At 38.8% G+C, this 17,698-nt stretch overlaps 1 protein-coding gene across 3 annotated transcripts; it reads left to right on the forward strand.

Annotated features, from left to right (window-relative positions):
- Positions 1-241: 241 nt before the first annotated feature.
- On the forward strand, positions 242-8,164 carry LOC136219037 (FHA domain-containing protein DDL). Of its 3 annotated transcripts, XM_066006251.1 has the most exons (11): positions 250-509; positions 660-1,331; positions 1,525-1,553; positions 2,016-2,082; positions 3,035-3,092; positions 3,850-3,942; positions 4,311-4,425; positions 4,506-4,553; positions 4,643-4,688; positions 4,801-4,871; positions 7,775-8,005. In XM_066006251.1, exons 2-11 carry the CDS (start codon positions 687-689, stop codon positions 7,812-7,814), a joined length of 1,212 nt encoding a protein of 403 aa, XP_065862323.1. In that variant the 5' UTR covers positions 250-509; positions 660-686; the 3' UTR covers positions 7,815-8,005. The 3 variants fall into 3 exon arrangements, with proteins under 3 accessions (XP_065862321.1, XP_065862322.1, XP_065862323.1); XM_066006249.1 differs by lacking the exons at positions 4,643-4,688; positions 4,801-4,871 and having other exon boundaries at positions 242-509; positions 4,506-4,548; positions 7,775-8,164; XM_066006250.1 differs by lacking the exons at positions 4,643-4,688; positions 4,801-4,871 and having other exon boundaries at positions 242-509; positions 665-1,331; positions 4,506-4,548; positions 7,775-8,164.
- Positions 8,165-17,698: the final 9,534 nt, after the last annotated feature.

Consider the following 17,698-nt stretch of genomic DNA (forward strand, 5'->3'; position numbering starts at 1 on the left):
GTTAAAAGGATAACAATAAATAATAAAATGTTAAATTAGATATTTTTGTGAAATTTTCTCGAGTCGAGCTAATTTCAAGCTCGAGCTTTAAATTTTAGACTGGTCGAGATTAAAAATTCCAGGATCGACGAGCTCGAGCCAATCCTGGTACTTTCTATTCTAGAGCCGAGCCAAGCCAAGCCAAGCCTGTATTTGGTATCCGTTCGGCTGACCCCTATCAAGATTCGAGACTGCTCACGCACTGGTAACGGATTTTTCCTTTTCTCTCTAATTTGGAAAGAGAACCGGCGTCGTTTAGCTGTGAAAGCTTAACCTAGACGAGCTATTTCTTGCTCTCTTCCGCCTTGTACTTCCACATGGAGAAACAGAGTCCCTGCATCCCTCTCCATTGACTACCGCTGTTTTGTTAATTCCTCGGCCGGTGGTTGAATTGCCGCTAATTTAATCGGCTTCCCGTTCATTCTGACACTACTTGTTCATATACGCAATACAGTCCTAATTCAGACAAGGTATCTCTCTATAGCTAAGGTTTGACGACTGTTATGCTTCACTACTGTTAATGGCGTCTCTTACTGATTTTTTCTGTTACATTGTAGCTCTGATATTGTATATGCCATTTAACACTATGAATTTTTGATAATTTATTTAATTTTTTTTAGCTCAGTTTCCAGTTGCCATTGGGCGTAATGACACCACGACACAGAAGTTCTCATAGGGATACCTCTCCAGCAAGAGAGAAACGTTCAAGTCGTACTAAATCTCCTAGGCGTGAGATGTCCCACTCTCCTTCTCCGCCGACACGGCGCAGAATCTCGCAGAGGGAAGATTCCCCTCAGGCAAGGGAGAAGAAACCTAGGCGTGAAAAGTCTCGGTCTCCTTCTCCAAGAACAAAGCGATTAGGGAGAGCACAAGCTGATAGAGGGGCTGAGACAGTGCCGGAGAAAGACGGGGAGAGGAATCGTGGCAAAGGAGATGAAGGTAAACGGAGGGAAAGAGAGGTAGAATTTTTTTCTGAGAGAGAGCATGAAAGGAGTCATGGTAAGGGAAGTGATAAAGGCAGACATAGAGAAAGAGAAGCTCAGCAAGTGACAGAGAGAGAAGAAGAAAGGAATCATGGGAGAGGTGGTGACAGAAACACGCATAGAGAAAGAGGTGCAGACAGGGAAAATGGAGCTGATAGGAAGGAAAGAAGATCAGGTAGAGATGAGAATGATGGCAAATCTTCTAGAGCTAGAAATGGCCGATCAGCTTCTCCTTCAGATCACCATCATAGGAGCAGAAATAGATCAAGATCACCATCTCGAAAAGTTGATAGGAGAGAACCCGATGAGGTGTAGTGACATTTACTTCTGATAGCACCATATGCTTATATTTTTACTTGTTCTCTTTTGACTTAATTTGATCATAAGGAGGTTACCATTTATAGTTTTGATTAATTCATATCGTTCTTGCATATTAGCGGTTACTTTACTTTCTTAAATTGATGCTTAATTGAATTTCCTGACAAAACTTTGATCTTTATAGGTGATGAACTCTAGGGGAAGTGAACAAGGGTGAGTTGCTTATTGACTCTTTTCATCCTTATGGTCCAAAGTGTCAGTAGCATACTTCTGCTGCAGAGTTCCCTCTTTATGAGTAGTGATAGTGCTTAAGCATTTGTTTGATACCCAAATTTTACACTTCTAGTTTTATAAAGCAAAAGCACCTGTTTGAAGCAATATGTTTCTCTAAATAACAGGATACCCTTCTTCTTTTTTCTGAAAAATTCTATTTTTGGAAAGGAGTGAAGAAAAAGAAGGGATCAATGAACCATTATAAATGCAAAGGAGGGACAAGGAAATTTTGCCTGCACTATTTCATGTATTACTGTTGATAATAATCTGTTTCCTACTCATTATGTGGCTTTTTTTTCATGTTAATTAATTTTGGAGAAAGTATTTAGTATGCCATTATATATAGTTTTCTTGTTTGTCTTTGTCTTTGTTTTGTTTTATATAATGTTGTTGGTTTTGCAGGAATGACGATGATGATTCTGTCGCTAAAATGAAGGCTGCTGAGGAGGCCCTGGAAGCAAAGCAAAAGGTAATGAATATTTGTGGTCATTTCACTTCTGTTAAATACAACAACAACTAAGCCTTATTCCTAACTAGTTGGAGTCTTCTATATGGATTTTTCTTTTCCTTTATTCCTATTCATTCTAAGATCCTCTAAAAAAATCTAATGCTAGGAGGCTATTTTCAATAACATACCCTTCTTTAATATATGAAAATTCTCTGACATTTACGGAACGAGCATCCATAAGCTGGCTTTGAACATGTCAAAAACTACCCCAACTTCCTTCCCTTGTTTTATCTTCAATGGGTATGTTGAGAATACTCGACCACAGAAAACAATAACCAGAAAAGAAATAGAAAAAAGAAATAATGCACTGTTAAGTGTTGGATGAGAAAAACAAAATTGATATTATAGAATGATAAAGGCAGTAACTAGACACTCCAGGGAAACCTCACTCTTTCTAAGCTTTTCTACTAAGAGCCACAACATGGAGAATTCTCTTCACACCTCACACCCTGTACACCTATAACACCTCTGGAACATTCTCCTAAGGGAAGTAACTAACTGTGCTAGCTCACACTCTTCTTTCCACACTACACTTGGGCTTCCTAGGATAAACATTCCATACTTTAGGTTAGGCCCATGGTTTAGATGAGCTAAGATAGGTCTATTGAGATGCACTTCTCTATCAGGGTGCTGCATCTAATTTTTCTCGAATAGTCTTAGGAGCGGCCTCTTGCCAAAAAAAATTGGCAAGGGAAGGCTTGCCCCCAGTACACCCTTGTGGTGGGACCCCTCCCCGGACCCTCGCTTAGCGGGGACGCGTAATGCACCGGGCCGCCTTTTTTTTTTTTTTTAGACTCATCCTTCATCCTTCAGCATATTCACTTCTGCTAACAAATTAAAGAGCTATAAGTTTTTTTTAAGCTAGTAAACATTCTGATATTGTGTCTTGTGATCTTCATGTTTGCAACTGCAGCAAAAACCATCATTTGAATTGTCTGGAAAACTTGCTTCAGAAACCAATAGAGTTAGAGGTAAGTGATATATCTACATTGATTTTGGTTAATGGTTTCATTATGGTTGGTGTGTCTTCAACTTCTTTTTTATATTCTTGAATTACTTTCTCTTTCACATGTTATATATGTTCATGTGTGTGTGTAGGCATTACATTGCAATTTGGTACAATATGGTTGTAAATGAGTCTAATTTTATTTTAGAAATGGAATAATTTACTTTTCCTGGAATCAGAAATTTTTGAATTAAAAAATTCTTAGTTTGTTTTATGAGCTTGATAGGGTAGAAATCCATGATCTGAAACTTAGAATGCACTGATGTGTATCAGCCTCAATGTGATGAGGTGCATTTAATGACCTAAACTGATAAATGTGTTTGGAGGTGGTTGGAAGATTTTGACTACTTTATGTTGTTTCTAAACACACATTTATCATTGTGATAAATTTCTAATTTGGAGTTTCTTTTGTATTCTAGAGGTTTTCATCAGTAAAATGTGATCTTTTCAGCCTGTCTGTTTTGGGATGTGAACTGAATGCAGAAAGGACTAGTAAGCCAATGTTGTTAATACTGAACTTGGTCTTCTAAAAGCTACTGTTTTGGGTTGTTGCTTGTTTCCATCGCTTCTTTTGTAATTTAACATGTCACAAAAGCTACTGTTTTCTTGCTTTGCTGTACTTGAAGTTCAGGGATATGCACATACAATAATATCTGTATGAGTGTTGTATGTTCATCTATTCATCTTCTTTCTTATTTCTGTGCTGTTTTTTTTCCCTCCAGGTGTTACATTACTGTTCACTGAGCCTCCCGAGGCTCGAAAACCAGATGTAAGATGGCGACTTTATGTGTTTAAGGCTGGTGACGTGTTAAATGGTTCGTCCTTAATAACTTTCTTCATTTATTATATAATTTTGTGTATTGCATAGTGGAACCCTAAAGTGTAGAGCATCCCTTTATTTTTTTGTCAAGTGAGAAACTTGTCAAGTTTCAGTAATTTGTTTTTTTGTCTTAATTTATTTGGTATTATTCAACTAAATAAAATTGAGCATACAATATGTCATGTATAATTTTGATCATCTCAAATCATGTATTATTTGTAATATTTGTTTGTGTGACTGATTTTTGGTGCTCCTGTAGCACATACATTAGGTCCAATTTATTCTGCTTTAGTAATGGATATTCTAAAGAATGAGGGCTTTTGACTTATTCTGCTGGCTAATGTTTGTGTTTCTAATAAGCAGAACCCCTTTATATACATCGGCAGAGCTGTTACCTTTTTGGGAGAGAAAGAAGGGTGGCAGATATTCCGACAGATCATCCATCCTGTAGCAAGCAACATGCTGTCATACAATTCCGGTAGCTCTATTATTGGTGGTCTAATTTTTCCCTTTGAGTTTCTGGCAAAATTTTCTGATTTCTTGTTTTTGTTTTATCAGGCAAGTAGAGAAGGAACAGCCCGATGGTACCTTATCCAAGCAAGTAAGGTAAGAATTCAGTGTTTGGATTTTTTTGTTAATGAAGTAGGAGCGTCATATATCTTTCCGTGTCTGACCTTTTCTATTTGAAATGGTAGGCCTTATATAATGGATCTTGGAAGTACTAACAAAACTTTCATTAATGTAAGCAGTATATCTCGATATCTAGTTGCGATATATTACTTTCTTATTTACTTGTCCATTTTTATGTTATTTTCTTGCAGTTATCATTTTTAATATTTTTCTTCATTTGCAGGATAATCCCATTGAACCTCAACGTTATTATGAGCTTTTTGAGAAAGACACAATTAAATTTGGTAACAGTAGGTAGGCAGCTATCCAATGTTTATTTTTTCTGTCCCTGTACGGGTCAAGGTATAAACTTATCTGCTTCTTCACTATGATCATGCCAAATAGTTTTATTTCCTTTTTGTCATAGAACCAATTGAAGTAAACGCTTAAGCTTATAGTTAAAGGTCCAATCCATATTAATATCTAACACGCCCTCACATGCGAATGCCCACTGTGCTTGAAGTGTGTATAACTCAGACCCATAATACCATGTCTTGCAATTAAATCAGCAAATGGGGTTGCCAGGAATCAAACCCTTGATCACTTAGTCTAAGAGGCTTTGGTACCATGCCATATAACCAATTGAACTAAAGTTTAAGCTAATAGTTGAAGGTCCAATTCGTATCAATATCTGACACTTTTGTATATTGTATACATATGGTATGCCTCTGTAACCATATTACGTTTTTTTTTTTTTTTTTTTTTTTTTTTTTGTGTGTGTGTGTGTGATTGTGGTCTAAAAAGTGATTTCTAAAGTGGTGACTTATCATAGTTAAAGGCGCTAAGGGTCGTGGAGCCTAGGCTCAAGGTGCAAGGTGAGGCGCGCACCTTAGGAACACTGAGGCGCATAAAATAAAATAAAAAAATATACTCTTTTACTAGTTGAGCATAAACCAAAAAAACAAATTTATGACCACACAAACAAAACAAAACCACTTAAAAACATAATACTAAATCATATGTCAAAAACACCAAGTTAAGTTCATACTTCATAGAGACATTAACATATATTTAACATCTTAATCTAAGTACCTAACTATAACTAATGCTACTAAACTAATAACCATTCATTGTCAATAAAAAGAACACACAAGAAAACTAATAATATTTAGTTCTTTATGTGACTGGTCTTCTTTCTTTATGTGGCTGCTCTTAATCCTTCTCTATTCTTTCTATATTTAGTTAGGACTCTTGATATTCTTATTTAGATCAAGGGTTAAGATTAATCAAACATTTATTTTACAGAAAGCAGTAAAAAATAAAAAAACCCTAGTGAAAACCCTCAGGCGCACCTTGATCCAGGCTCTTAGGCGCACAAGGCAAGAGCCTTTTGTACAGTGCCTCGCTTTCTGCATTCAAGGCTCGAGACCTTTAGCCTTGAGTGAGGCGCGCCTTTAACAACTATGTGACTTATGTTGCAAGTCCCTGTCCTTTCTGAAACCACCTCACATGAGTGTATTTGTTGTGCGTAATTAATGAAAGATAAACAAATAAACAATCGAAAGCATAGATTTACGTGGTTCACCAACATTGTGTTGGCTAGTCCACGGGCAGAAGGAGAATAGTATATATTAGGAGGCGAAAATCAGATTACAAATTAGGTTTACATAATGGAGTATTTATAATACCCAATCTAACCTAATCCGACTTGGAACCCACGACCTAATCCGACTAGGAACCCGCGAACCCACGATGTCCCCACGATGTCAAATCCAAGTAGAAAACCTAAACACAATACTACTCCGAATAGGAAACAAGATATACCGTCGGGCCGGGGGCGACTCTGCCCCCCGGACCCTGTATTAATAGGTTTATTGCTTCCTGTCGTAGTTTGTTATACTGATTCAAGGCATTACGACAGTATTAATAGGTTTATTGCTGTCTATGCTAATGGCCCCTCGTCATTGTAGCAACTGAAAAGCGGCCTCTTCATAAGAATATAGCCATCTGTTCTGCTTTCACAAATAAGTATCACATCACCACATCTTTTCTTTGGGTGTTAGCACTAATCCTCATATCTTCAGAGAAGTTATGGCCTATCCTTGTGCTTGTATAAAGTTCAGCAATCAAGTTTGTTTTTCTTTGAAACAGCTTCTTTGTAATGTATGCATCGCAGTATCACTGTATCTGAGTATACTCAGTATATGCATGTCTTCTGTGACCACTGTCATTTATCGAGTGCTGAAGAGCCTATATGTATGATTATTTTCACAATCGAGCGTAATTCTAACACAGCTGATGCAACTGACACCACTCCCCCGACCCTAGTCACTTAGATGTAGAGGTTGAAGGATTCTAGTCGTTGTTTCACTAGATAGTAGTTCTGTCCCTTTCTTGGCATGATGTCTTCTAAAAATAAATATCTCAAAACTTTTACTGTGGATATTAAGCTTCTCCCTGCTTGTCTGATGACAAAGTTTTGAGTTGTGGATTTGAAATTAATTCAGTTGCTGTGTTTTGTGCTGCATATGCCAATGGGGTTGAAACTTTACCTTGCATGGATAAAATTTGTGATTTGATACTTGAAGCACTATTGTTATCGCTACGTGGTTGCGCATGATTCTAAGGTTATTTGTTGCCTCTTCCAGATTACATCAAACCAAAGAGTTCCTTGATGTTGTCTATGTACATGAAAAAAGAGTTACTTTTTTCTTTGTTATAGGACTTGAGTGATGCAATACAGATTTTAACCTTTCCTCGTAATTCGGAAATGCAAAATTTTTATTGATATTACCCAAAAGGAAGATGTTACTTCTATCTATTAGTATTATTGTTAATCAGGATCATTATTTAATTGCTAGAAGAGGCCAAAGAGCTTGCGAGGCTCTAAGCTGGAACATTGCGATGAGTTTTGTGGCAGAGGTGTCATGTTGGGTCTCTGAAAAACAACCTGTTATGGTTTCTGATAGTTGCTATTTTTCTTTACGGAAGTTGGAATTTTTGTTTTGGTAATCTAGTGAAGCAAGAAGTTAAAAATAAAATAAAATAAAACGTGCCAAGTACATTATGGATACGACTTGGCTGCTGGTTGTTTCTTATGGCAATAAAGTTATAAGACCCATCCCAGTTAAATTTCCTTTTCAAAACGGTTAATTTGCTTGTAGTATTTGATCAGTTTGTGATTTTTGTTAGTGGTTAATATTTTAGAGTTTTTGCAGCCGAGAATATGTACTATTGCACGAGAACTCTACAACCTGATGGGCATCTGTATCGATGTGGATCTCCAGGATGTTGTTGCATCTTCAGCCAGCACTTTGATTGTTTATCACAACTTTGTCATGCTAATTATAACATATTGTAATAGTGTTTTATTTGCTGTATTTAGGACTGAAAAGATCTTGTATCAAATGCTGTCGAACTTTTGGTTTAAATTGAGAGTGCTTTTCTTACATGTTGTCTCCCTTTCTAGGTTGAGATTGGGCACTAGTCCTTTCGGGTCCGATTCCAAGTCAATTGATCTATTGCAATTTCTCTCACTTGCCAGATTACGACTCGGACAGATGAATTATCAAAGTTGGTTATGGTCCTCTTGACTAGGGGTGAGCAAAGGGGAATCCTTATCCATGGCAAGACGTCTCACCTTGCTTAAGAGCGTAACCTGTGGACCTTTGCTGCATTTGTTCTCGGTATATAAATGGCCTCGTTCTCTACTGAATAAGATCTCTCGTGCTATCAAAAACTTTCTCTGGACGAGAGATGTGAATAAACGTAAATTAGTGATGGTGGCATGGTCCTATTGCTGTTTACCTATGAAAGAAGGGGGTTTGGGACTTTGTGATCTGAAACATACGAATGAAGCAATGTTATACAGAATCAATTGGAATCTGATTTACGGATTGGAGTTCATCTCATTGCTTATCAGAAAAAGGTTTTTATTTCCCAACGGATGGCCGAAGCATTATATTATCAACTCCTCAATTTGGTCATCATTGAAACATCTATACCGTAACATTAGAAAACTGGTGCATTGGATACTGGACACGAAAACGGACCGAAACTTCTGGGTGGATGAATGGATATTTCCGACCCGATAAAATAATTAATTCAATTCTTATTATTAATCCCTTAAAAATTATTTATCTAACAAAATAATTAATTCAATACGTATTATTAATTCAATGGGTATTGAAAAAGAAAAAAAAAAAAACTGCAGATTTCTCTACTTTTTCCTTTTCCAAATCAAAATCTCATCGTTTCCTGTTGATCTACTTTGAGGAGGAAGAAAAAAGTTTATCTTTCTTTTTCCTCCTCCCACCGGGTTAGGTTTTGTGTTTTTTTTTTGTTTGTTTGTTATTTTCTTTCTAATCAGTGTTCATATATTTTCCGGATCTCTCTACTTGTCTGATTTGTATCTGTTCCCAATTATTCTTTTATTTATACCTTTTTCGGATTTAGCAAAAACGGAAACGATTTATTTTATACATGGATCAATAGATCTATATGGTTGCAACAAAAGAAATGACTCTGATCCGAATGTTCAAAAGGGCCTGAATGATGAAGATCGGATTGCAGTTGCTTTTCTACAGATTTGGATTTCCAAAAAATATATGGTTCATTGTTTTTTGTGTTTTTTTTATACATTTTATGGTTTTTTCTTGCTCTTTGTAGTCGTTTTCGTCCCTTCGTGGATTTTGTAAGGTTTTATTCCTTTTGGTTTTCTGATTGTATTTGGACTTTTTTCATCTAATGAATATAGAACCATTTTCATCAAAAAAAAAAAAATTCAATGGGTATTATTATTTCAATAAAATAATTAATTTAATACTTATTATTTTTCTCTTAAAATTTAATAATTATATAATTGAATAAAAAATCCCTACCAAAAAAAATAATTGAATAAAAAATAATAAATAAAAAAATACCGATTAATTATATATTTGTATAATTTTTTTCTGAAACCGTATAATTGTATAATTTAGTTATTCTTTAAGTGTTGTATAAATTTTAGTTATTCCGAGTTTATTATTATTATTATTTTTTGATATTTTGAGTTTGAAAAATCTGAAGAGAACTCCATAATTTATATATTTCATGAAGAGGATTCCTATCCATTTATTGTTGCATTGCATCAAAATACAAATTGAAAGTAAAAATTTGTTCGAAGTAAAATAATTTTTTACGGTTTCAAAATTGGTAGAGTGAAAGATAGTGGTGTCGTGTCTGTCACTAATTTAAAATAGAAGGGTCTCCTAAGTATCTATATTACGTGTGTAATTAAAAATACGAGGGTTTCTTAGCTTCTTTGCATAAATGACAAACACTCTCCTTTATTTGGTCTTTTCATTTTCCAAAACTTTTATTACTTTAGAAGGTCACTTACCTAAATTTGTAAAAACGCATCTAGAGTGTTATAAGCTTATATTAGTAACAAGCTTGTAATACCACTAAATGTGCTCTTATTGGAAGACTTTTTTTCAAGCATATTTTCTATTTATTTTTTTTTGGTAAGAAAGGAAAGGAAAAAAACAAAACCAACAAAAAACCTACACCGGGATCAGTCTAGGAAGGCTGACTCCAATCCTATCCTCTAGGAGAGAAGGCAAAAGAAAAGAAGGAGGAACAGATAGGGTAGAAACACCTAACATTCTCCCATGCCCAGCAGCTGCTAAGCGATCCGCCACGCGGTTTTGCTCTCTAAAAATATGGGAGAAATTAAGATACTCAAAGGCAAGACGAAGCCTCAAAATAGCTTTGATGAGATTCTGGCTCTTCAGACAAACAGCCTGGCTATCTGAAATCCTGTTAATAGCCTCCAGATTATCAGATTCCACCGAGAGCTTTTTAACACCCATGCGAATGGCGAGTTTAATACCTGACAAGATACCCCAGAGCTCCGCAGAAAAGGAGGAGCCCGTCCCCAAGTTATGGGTAAACCCCGCCATCCAATTGCCACCAGCATCCCGAAGAACTCCTCCAGCAGCAATTCTGCCATTACTAAGGCAGGAGCCATCAGTATTCAACTTAGCAAACCCTTCTCTAGGCTTACTCCAGCCAACTAGCAGGATCTCTTTATCCGGGGAGGGGCGAACAAGGGAATCTCTTTCAAAGCTTTTAGTAATAACAAAGAGCTTCTTCGAGAAGAAAAACAGTAAATCAGGAATAAGGACAGCCTTACCCGCAAATAATTCTTCATTCCTCCACTTCCAGATTTGGTGACAAGTAATAGCAAAGAGGATGGCACCGTGCTCCATGTTGGCCAGCAAGTTCCCCTTGGCTCCTTGAGAGAACCAGTCCCTTTCAGAAAAGGCCATGAAGGAAAGGAGGATGTGATGAGGGAGGATCCATTCCCAGATCTTCTTACTATTTGGGCAATCCCTCAAGGCATGGCACAAGGTTTCCACATTGCCTCTGCATCTACTACAGGCACTAGACTCAGTCAAGTGCCTTCTGTGCCTATCCGCATTCGTAAGGAGCCTGTCTTTGATACCCAGCCAAAGGGAGCTCCTGATACGGTAAGGGATCTTGAGGGACCATATGGACTTCCAAATCTCCAAGGGAGGATCAGCCCTATTAGAGGTAAAAGCTTCATAGGCCGATTTACAAGAATAAGTACCATTATTCGTCAAGGCCCAACAATGTCTATCCTTATCCTCCTCTTGATTGCTAATCTTCACTCCTCTAATGTTAAGAAGGGTCTCCAGACTAAAGAAAGAGTCGAACTTTGACCAGATCCAGTCTCCCTCCGAGTCCACCACATCAGCAATTTTCCAGGAAAGGAGATCAGCCGACGGAGGGGCATTACACACATCAATCAGCGGTTTATCACCAATCCAGGTGTCATTACCCACCTCCAGGCCAATCCCCGTACAGAATTCAGCAAACACGGCACTGAGCCCTTTCCAGAGGAAGGAACAGCTAACAACCCTCTCCTTCGGGCCACCAAAGATTCTATGTTTCCGATACTTCCCGCACAAGAGACGGACCCAAAGAGAGGAGGGGCATTGCCACATTCTCCAAAGAAGTTTCATTAACATGACTTTATTATTGTCCTTTGCCTGCCTAATACCAAGACCCCCCCTGTTTTTAGGCTGGCAAGCTTCCTTCCACGGGACCAGGTGAACCTTTCTCCCATCTCCAGACTCACCCCACAGGAAACGCCGATTTATCTTATCCAGGTCACTAAGGACAGACTCAGGAAGCTTACAGGCCTGCATGATGTGGTTCGGAGCAGCGCAGTTAACTGACTGGATCAAGGTAAGGCGACCTGCAAGGGAAAGAGAATTAGCTTTCCAGCTAGCACACAAACCATTAGTTTTGTCCAAAATATCCTTGAAAGAGGCTTTGGAAACCCTGTCACTGTGAAGAGGAACCCCAAGATACTTCCCCAAAGAGTTCGTCAGAGGTATGCCAGAGAGCTCACTCAGTCTTCTGCACAAGCTATTGTCCATATTTTTGGAACAAAGCATACGGGACTTTTGGATGTTAACCTTCTGGCCAGAAGCCTCGCAAAAACAATCAAGGATATCCATAACTGTTTTAATTTGCTCCTCATTACCCTCAACGAAAAGCATGACGTCATCAGCAAAGAGTAAATGGGTAATAGGGGGGCAATGTCTGTTGATAGAAACAGGGTGGAGAGTCCCTTTGCACACCGCCTCTTGGATCAGGTGAGACAGTCTTTCTATGGCAATAACAAAGAGGAAGGGACTCATAGGATCTCCTTGACGAATTCCTCTGGAGGGAGAAAACTCATCCGACATGTCCCCATTGATCATGACCTGGAAAACAGGAGAGGAGATACACTTCTCAATCAAAATCCTCCAGTTCTCCAGGATGCCAGCTTTGGCTAAACTATCCAGAAGAAAGCTCCAGTTCAATCTATCATAGGCTTTCTCCAGATCCAGTTTGAGGGCCACAATCCCTTTCTTACCTTTCTTAATCTTCATAGAATGGACAACCTCCTGGGCAATAACAACGTTATCCATCAATTGTCTACCAGGAACAAAGCTCCCTTGGTTCTGGCTAATTATATCCGGAAGGATCTTCCGGATTCTATTAGCCACAATCTTAGTAATAGCTTTATACAAAACATTACAAAAACTGATGGGTCTCATCTGGAGGAAGGAGGAAGGCTTAACAACCTTAGGAATCAAGACAATGAGGGTTTTATTAACCGACCTGATATCGTTAGAGCCACCAAAAACACCTAACACAAAACTGTATATGCCCTCCTTAACAGTATCCCAGTGTTTATGATAGAAACTAGCAGGGATACCATCAATCCCAGGAGCCTTAGTGGACCCTATGCTAGAGAAGGCCATATCAATCTCTTTAAGGTCAATAGGATGGAAAGCATCTTTAATAGCCTCCTCCCCCAAACGAGGAAAGGAAATACCAGAGTGGCCACTCTCCAAGTCCACAGCTTCCTCTCTAAACAGGTCCTTGTAGAAATCAAGGGCTGAGCGACGAATGTCTTCCTCCTCAAAAATCCACTCGCCACTAGCGTCCTTGATAGCATCAATCCTATTCCTCTGTCTCCTAATGATCGTAGAGAGATGAAAAAACCTGGTATTCCGATCCCCGTCTTGAATCCAGGCCTTCCTAGACTTCTGGAACCAAAGAAGCTCTTCCTGTCTAAGCACAGCTTCCAACTCGTTCTGGAGAGCTCTAAGGTGACCATTTAAGCTATGGTCGAAACGAGCCTCCAAGCAACGCTGAACGCCTTCCATCCTCCTCAAGAGTTTATTCTTCCTCCTGATAATATGGCCAAAGATGTCTTTATTCCAAACAACCACCTTCCTTCTGAATTCCTCAGCAGCGAGGAGAACATCAGAGTGGGGATGCCAATTGGTTTTCACGAAATTCCTAAAGTCGGGATGAGAATCCCAAGCCACAAGATATCTAAAGGGTCTGTTACCTTTCAGCCGGTTACCTTTGACCAAATTAATGAGGATAGGGCAATGGTCAGAGTGACGGAAGGGGAGATTCAGCACCTTGACCTCAGGAAACCTACAGATAGCCGCAACATTAGCATACACCTTATCCAACCTCACAAACAAGCTATTTCTTTTCCAGGTAAATTTGTGGCCAGCAGCACCCAGGTCTGAAAGCCCACACAGATCCATACTACGCTTGTGGTTAAGGCACCGGTTCACATAATGATTACCCCCTCCTCTCTGATCACTTAAAAGGGCAATATCATTAAAATCCCCGGCCACCAACCAAGCCTCCACCATGTTAGAGCTAATAGAATGAAGGATCTCCCACAACCTTGTACGATTAAAAAGAACAGGATCAGCATAATCAAAGGTAACAAAGAAATGTTTATTACCAGGGTAGCACACCTTACTATGAATGAACTGACAGTCCATACTAACAATATCAATATTAACAAGACCTGGCTTCCAAAAGAGCCAAATCCCCCCAGCCCGGCCAGTAGCCTCCGATCTGACACAATTCCAATTCTTAAACTTTCTAACCACCTCGTCTGCTTTGGCTCCACTGACCTTGGTCTCTAGAAGAACAAAACAAGAGGGGTTAAACTGTTTAATAAGATCATTAACATGAATGCGGGTTGCCTTGCTCGCCGCACATCTAACATTCCAAACAAAGAAATCCATCAGAAAGGAAGACTACTAACACAAGCCCAAACCCTAGATCAGGTATTTATTCGGGGCTCCTGAGAGCCTAGAGGAAGTCCCAGAAGGTCCCCTTTTAGCCCAAGAGTCTAACCCATTAAGGTTCTTCTTAGGTTTCACTTTAAGTTTCTTCATGTTCATCTTACTCACTCCTATAGCTTTTCCAATAGGAGCATCCACAGGAGGATTCAGAGAAACAACCTTACTACTCGACCCTTCCCCTGTAGAAAGGTGAGACTGGGAGCTCCCTTTATCCTTAGCATCAGAGACAAAGAGAGGATTAATAGATTTACCCCGACTAGAAACAGGCTCGACCGATTCCAGACCAGGCATGCTCAAATCAATCTGTTCATTGGAAGGGTCCGATTCCCGACCTTCCTCCAGGGACAAGACACCGAACCTAGACCCCGAGCCAGAAGCTGAGACCACACCAGCCTCACTCCTCTTCTTGATATCCGGGGGTCTGACCTTGATCTCAGGGGCAATCTGGAGCGTAGTCATCTTCCGACTAATATCTGGCGGATGAATAGAACTAACATTAGCACTTGGCTTCCTTCTCACTGACCTCTTGGCCAGCATCCATGGCCCAAAACTCCTTTCTTCCCCCTGACTTTTCTCAGATCCACCTATGATAGGTTGCATCAACTCCTCCGCCTCCTTCCTCTTCTTAGGACATCCCTCAAATGTATGGCCAAACATACCACATTCAAAACAGATATTATGTATACCTTCATATTCAATATGAAAAACCTTATTCTGAATACAGAATTGAGAAAGAAGAGGCTTAGCAAGATCAATATCAATACAGACCCTGGCAAACTTGCCTCTTACTGCCCCAATGGTAGTCTTATCGACATGGTGGACCTTACCAACCAGGCTACCAATCTTGTTCAGGAATCTATCACTATAGTATTCAAGAGGAATGCCTGGGAACCTAACCCAAGTAAGGATTCTGTTAACAGAGCAGTCATGGGGGTCAAAATTTGGGACCCAAGGTCTCAAGCCAAAACATGATTGGAGATAATATACGGTCCACCATTGACCACCGCATTGTAATCCTCAGCCCTTGTGAATCTAATGACATAATAGTCATTATCAAGGTCAGTGATGGTAACCTTCCCTTTCTTAGCCCATTGAGCCTGAATCCTCTGGGCAAAGTAGTTGAAACTGATTCTTTTCCCCAAAACAGTGACAATTAATGCCAATTTCCACTTGGATCTCATGACCCGCTTGTCTTTTGAGGAAAGACGGATCCTAGGACACAAAGGGTTCTCAGGCTGACCATCCTCAGAATCGGAATCGGAGAGAAAATCCCCATCATCGTTCTCAAAAGTATCCTCCTCCATCATGGGTTCCTCCTCCACCACCCCTAACAACTTATCCCTCCAGGAGGGAGCTCCCCCATCCTTATGATAACCTTGGGCATGCTGGCCCTGAGTAACCCGAGTGCCTGGGGATGAAACACCTTCCATAGTTTGTCCCGGAAGTAAAAGACTTAAGTCCCCCGGCACAAATGCCTGCACGGCTTGCGCGGCTTGCGCTGCCTGCGTGGCCTGCGCGACAAGCACGGCCAGCGCGGCCTGCGCAAGCCGTAAAGAATACCCTGCTTGCGCGGCCGGCACTCCCAGAGCACCAAGCGCAGGACGCGTCCCCCCCCCCATCACAACGTTTTGCTCAACCCCACGGTCCACAGCCGAAAACATCGGACCTTCTCCTTCCCCAACGCCAGACGCGGCAGCCGCAGAACCCTCCCTTCCTTGATCCAGATCGGCCACCCCAACCACCGAAACAGGCACCGAATTAACCAGATCCGCCTCCCCACCATCAGCCCACTCCGATCTACTACGATCCCTGGACCGATCCCTCGGTCTTTCGTTACTCCGCCGTCTACCCCGAGGAGATCCTTCCGATCTCCCATCATCAGCCGCCCAAGCCTCCTCCTATACCAGATCTGCACCCAGCCCGCGCCCCGCAACCGGACTCGCCAGATCCAACACCGGCCTTCCGCCCGCCTTCACCGACCAATCCACCCTTCCCTTCGCAGTCGCCTTCGTCATCGCCACCGAGAGAGAGAGAGAAAAGGAAAAAGACTCGTATTTGGAGGAGTCTATTTTATTAGATATAACTAATTGAGAGAGAGAGAAAGAGAAAAAAAATTGAGTTATAAAATTGATCCTGTGTTTTAGAGAGAGAAGAGAGATCTGAAAGAGAGGAGATAGATCTAAAAGAGAGAAAAAGATCTAAAAGAGAGAAATAGATCTGAGAGAGAATATAGATCTCAAAATTCTCCATCTTCATAAAAATTCTTCACCATGACAACAGATCTGAGCGCATATTTTCTATTTATAATTATGAGGAGTTTTTTTTTGTTGTTATAAAATAATTAATTAGTTTTAATATGATAATTTAATTCAACTAAAATTGAATAACATTACAAAGAAATAAAGTTTTCTAATTGAAAATTCAATTGAATTGAATTGCTAAATGTAAGAATGGTTAGAAGACTATAACTCTTACTATTAATAATTATAATTATGATTTTGACGGTTATAAAGCAATTTATTGGCTTAATATGAAAATTTAATTTAATCAAATTGAGGTGCCTTCTATGGTTACTTTGTTTTTGATAAAGTACCATTACTTGGTGTGTTTTCACCATTGGATGATGGATTAGAAAATTAAGTTTTCAAATTGAAAAATTAGTTGAATTGAATTGCTAAATTTGAAAGATTATTTTTTTTTACCAAATATTCTAATTATAATTTTTTTGAAAGAATTCTAATTATAATTATGAAGGGTTTTTTCGTTGACAGTTATAAAGTAATTAATTAGTTTTAATATGACAATTTAATTCAACTAAGATGAATATAATTAGTTAAAAAAAAATTCAAACTGAAAATTCAATTGAATTAACTGCTAGATGTAGGATATGGTTTGGAAGATCATATAACTCCTACTAAATATAACAATGATAATTATGATTTTGGCCGTTATAAAATAATTAATTGGCTTAATATAATTATATAAATTATACTCCATCTGTTTCATATTACATGTCGTTTTAAAGAGTTTCATAGAAATTAAGGATATTAGTAGAAAGACATTGTTGCCCCTTATTTATTGATTCCACTATTTATTTATTCTATAATAAGTACATTATTCTAATTAATTTTCATAAACCCACGTTTTATAGCAGGAAAAAAGACGACTTAACGCATACTGATCATATAAAATGACATGTAATATGAAACAAAAAATAGTCTCTAAAAAGACATATAATATGAAACGTAATAAGTTACAAAGCTCAAACTCAAAATTTAATTAAATTAAATTAAATTGTTTAACGTAAGAGTGATTTGAAAGATGTTTTGGCATTTTTGACAATTAAAGGCTTAATGGTTAAATTTGTGTAATGAGTTGGGTCAATTACATGAATATCATAATTAAGTACAAAATTACAACTAAGTCATATCACCAAATTTAATTCTTAATATATCATTATTT

This window comes from Euphorbia lathyris, chromosome 2, assembly GCF_963576675.1.
Source record: "Euphorbia lathyris chromosome 2, ddEupLath1.1, whole genome shotgun sequence".
Classification (NCBI taxonomy): domain Eukaryota; kingdom Viridiplantae; phylum Streptophyta; class Magnoliopsida; order Malpighiales; family Euphorbiaceae; genus Euphorbia; species Euphorbia lathyris.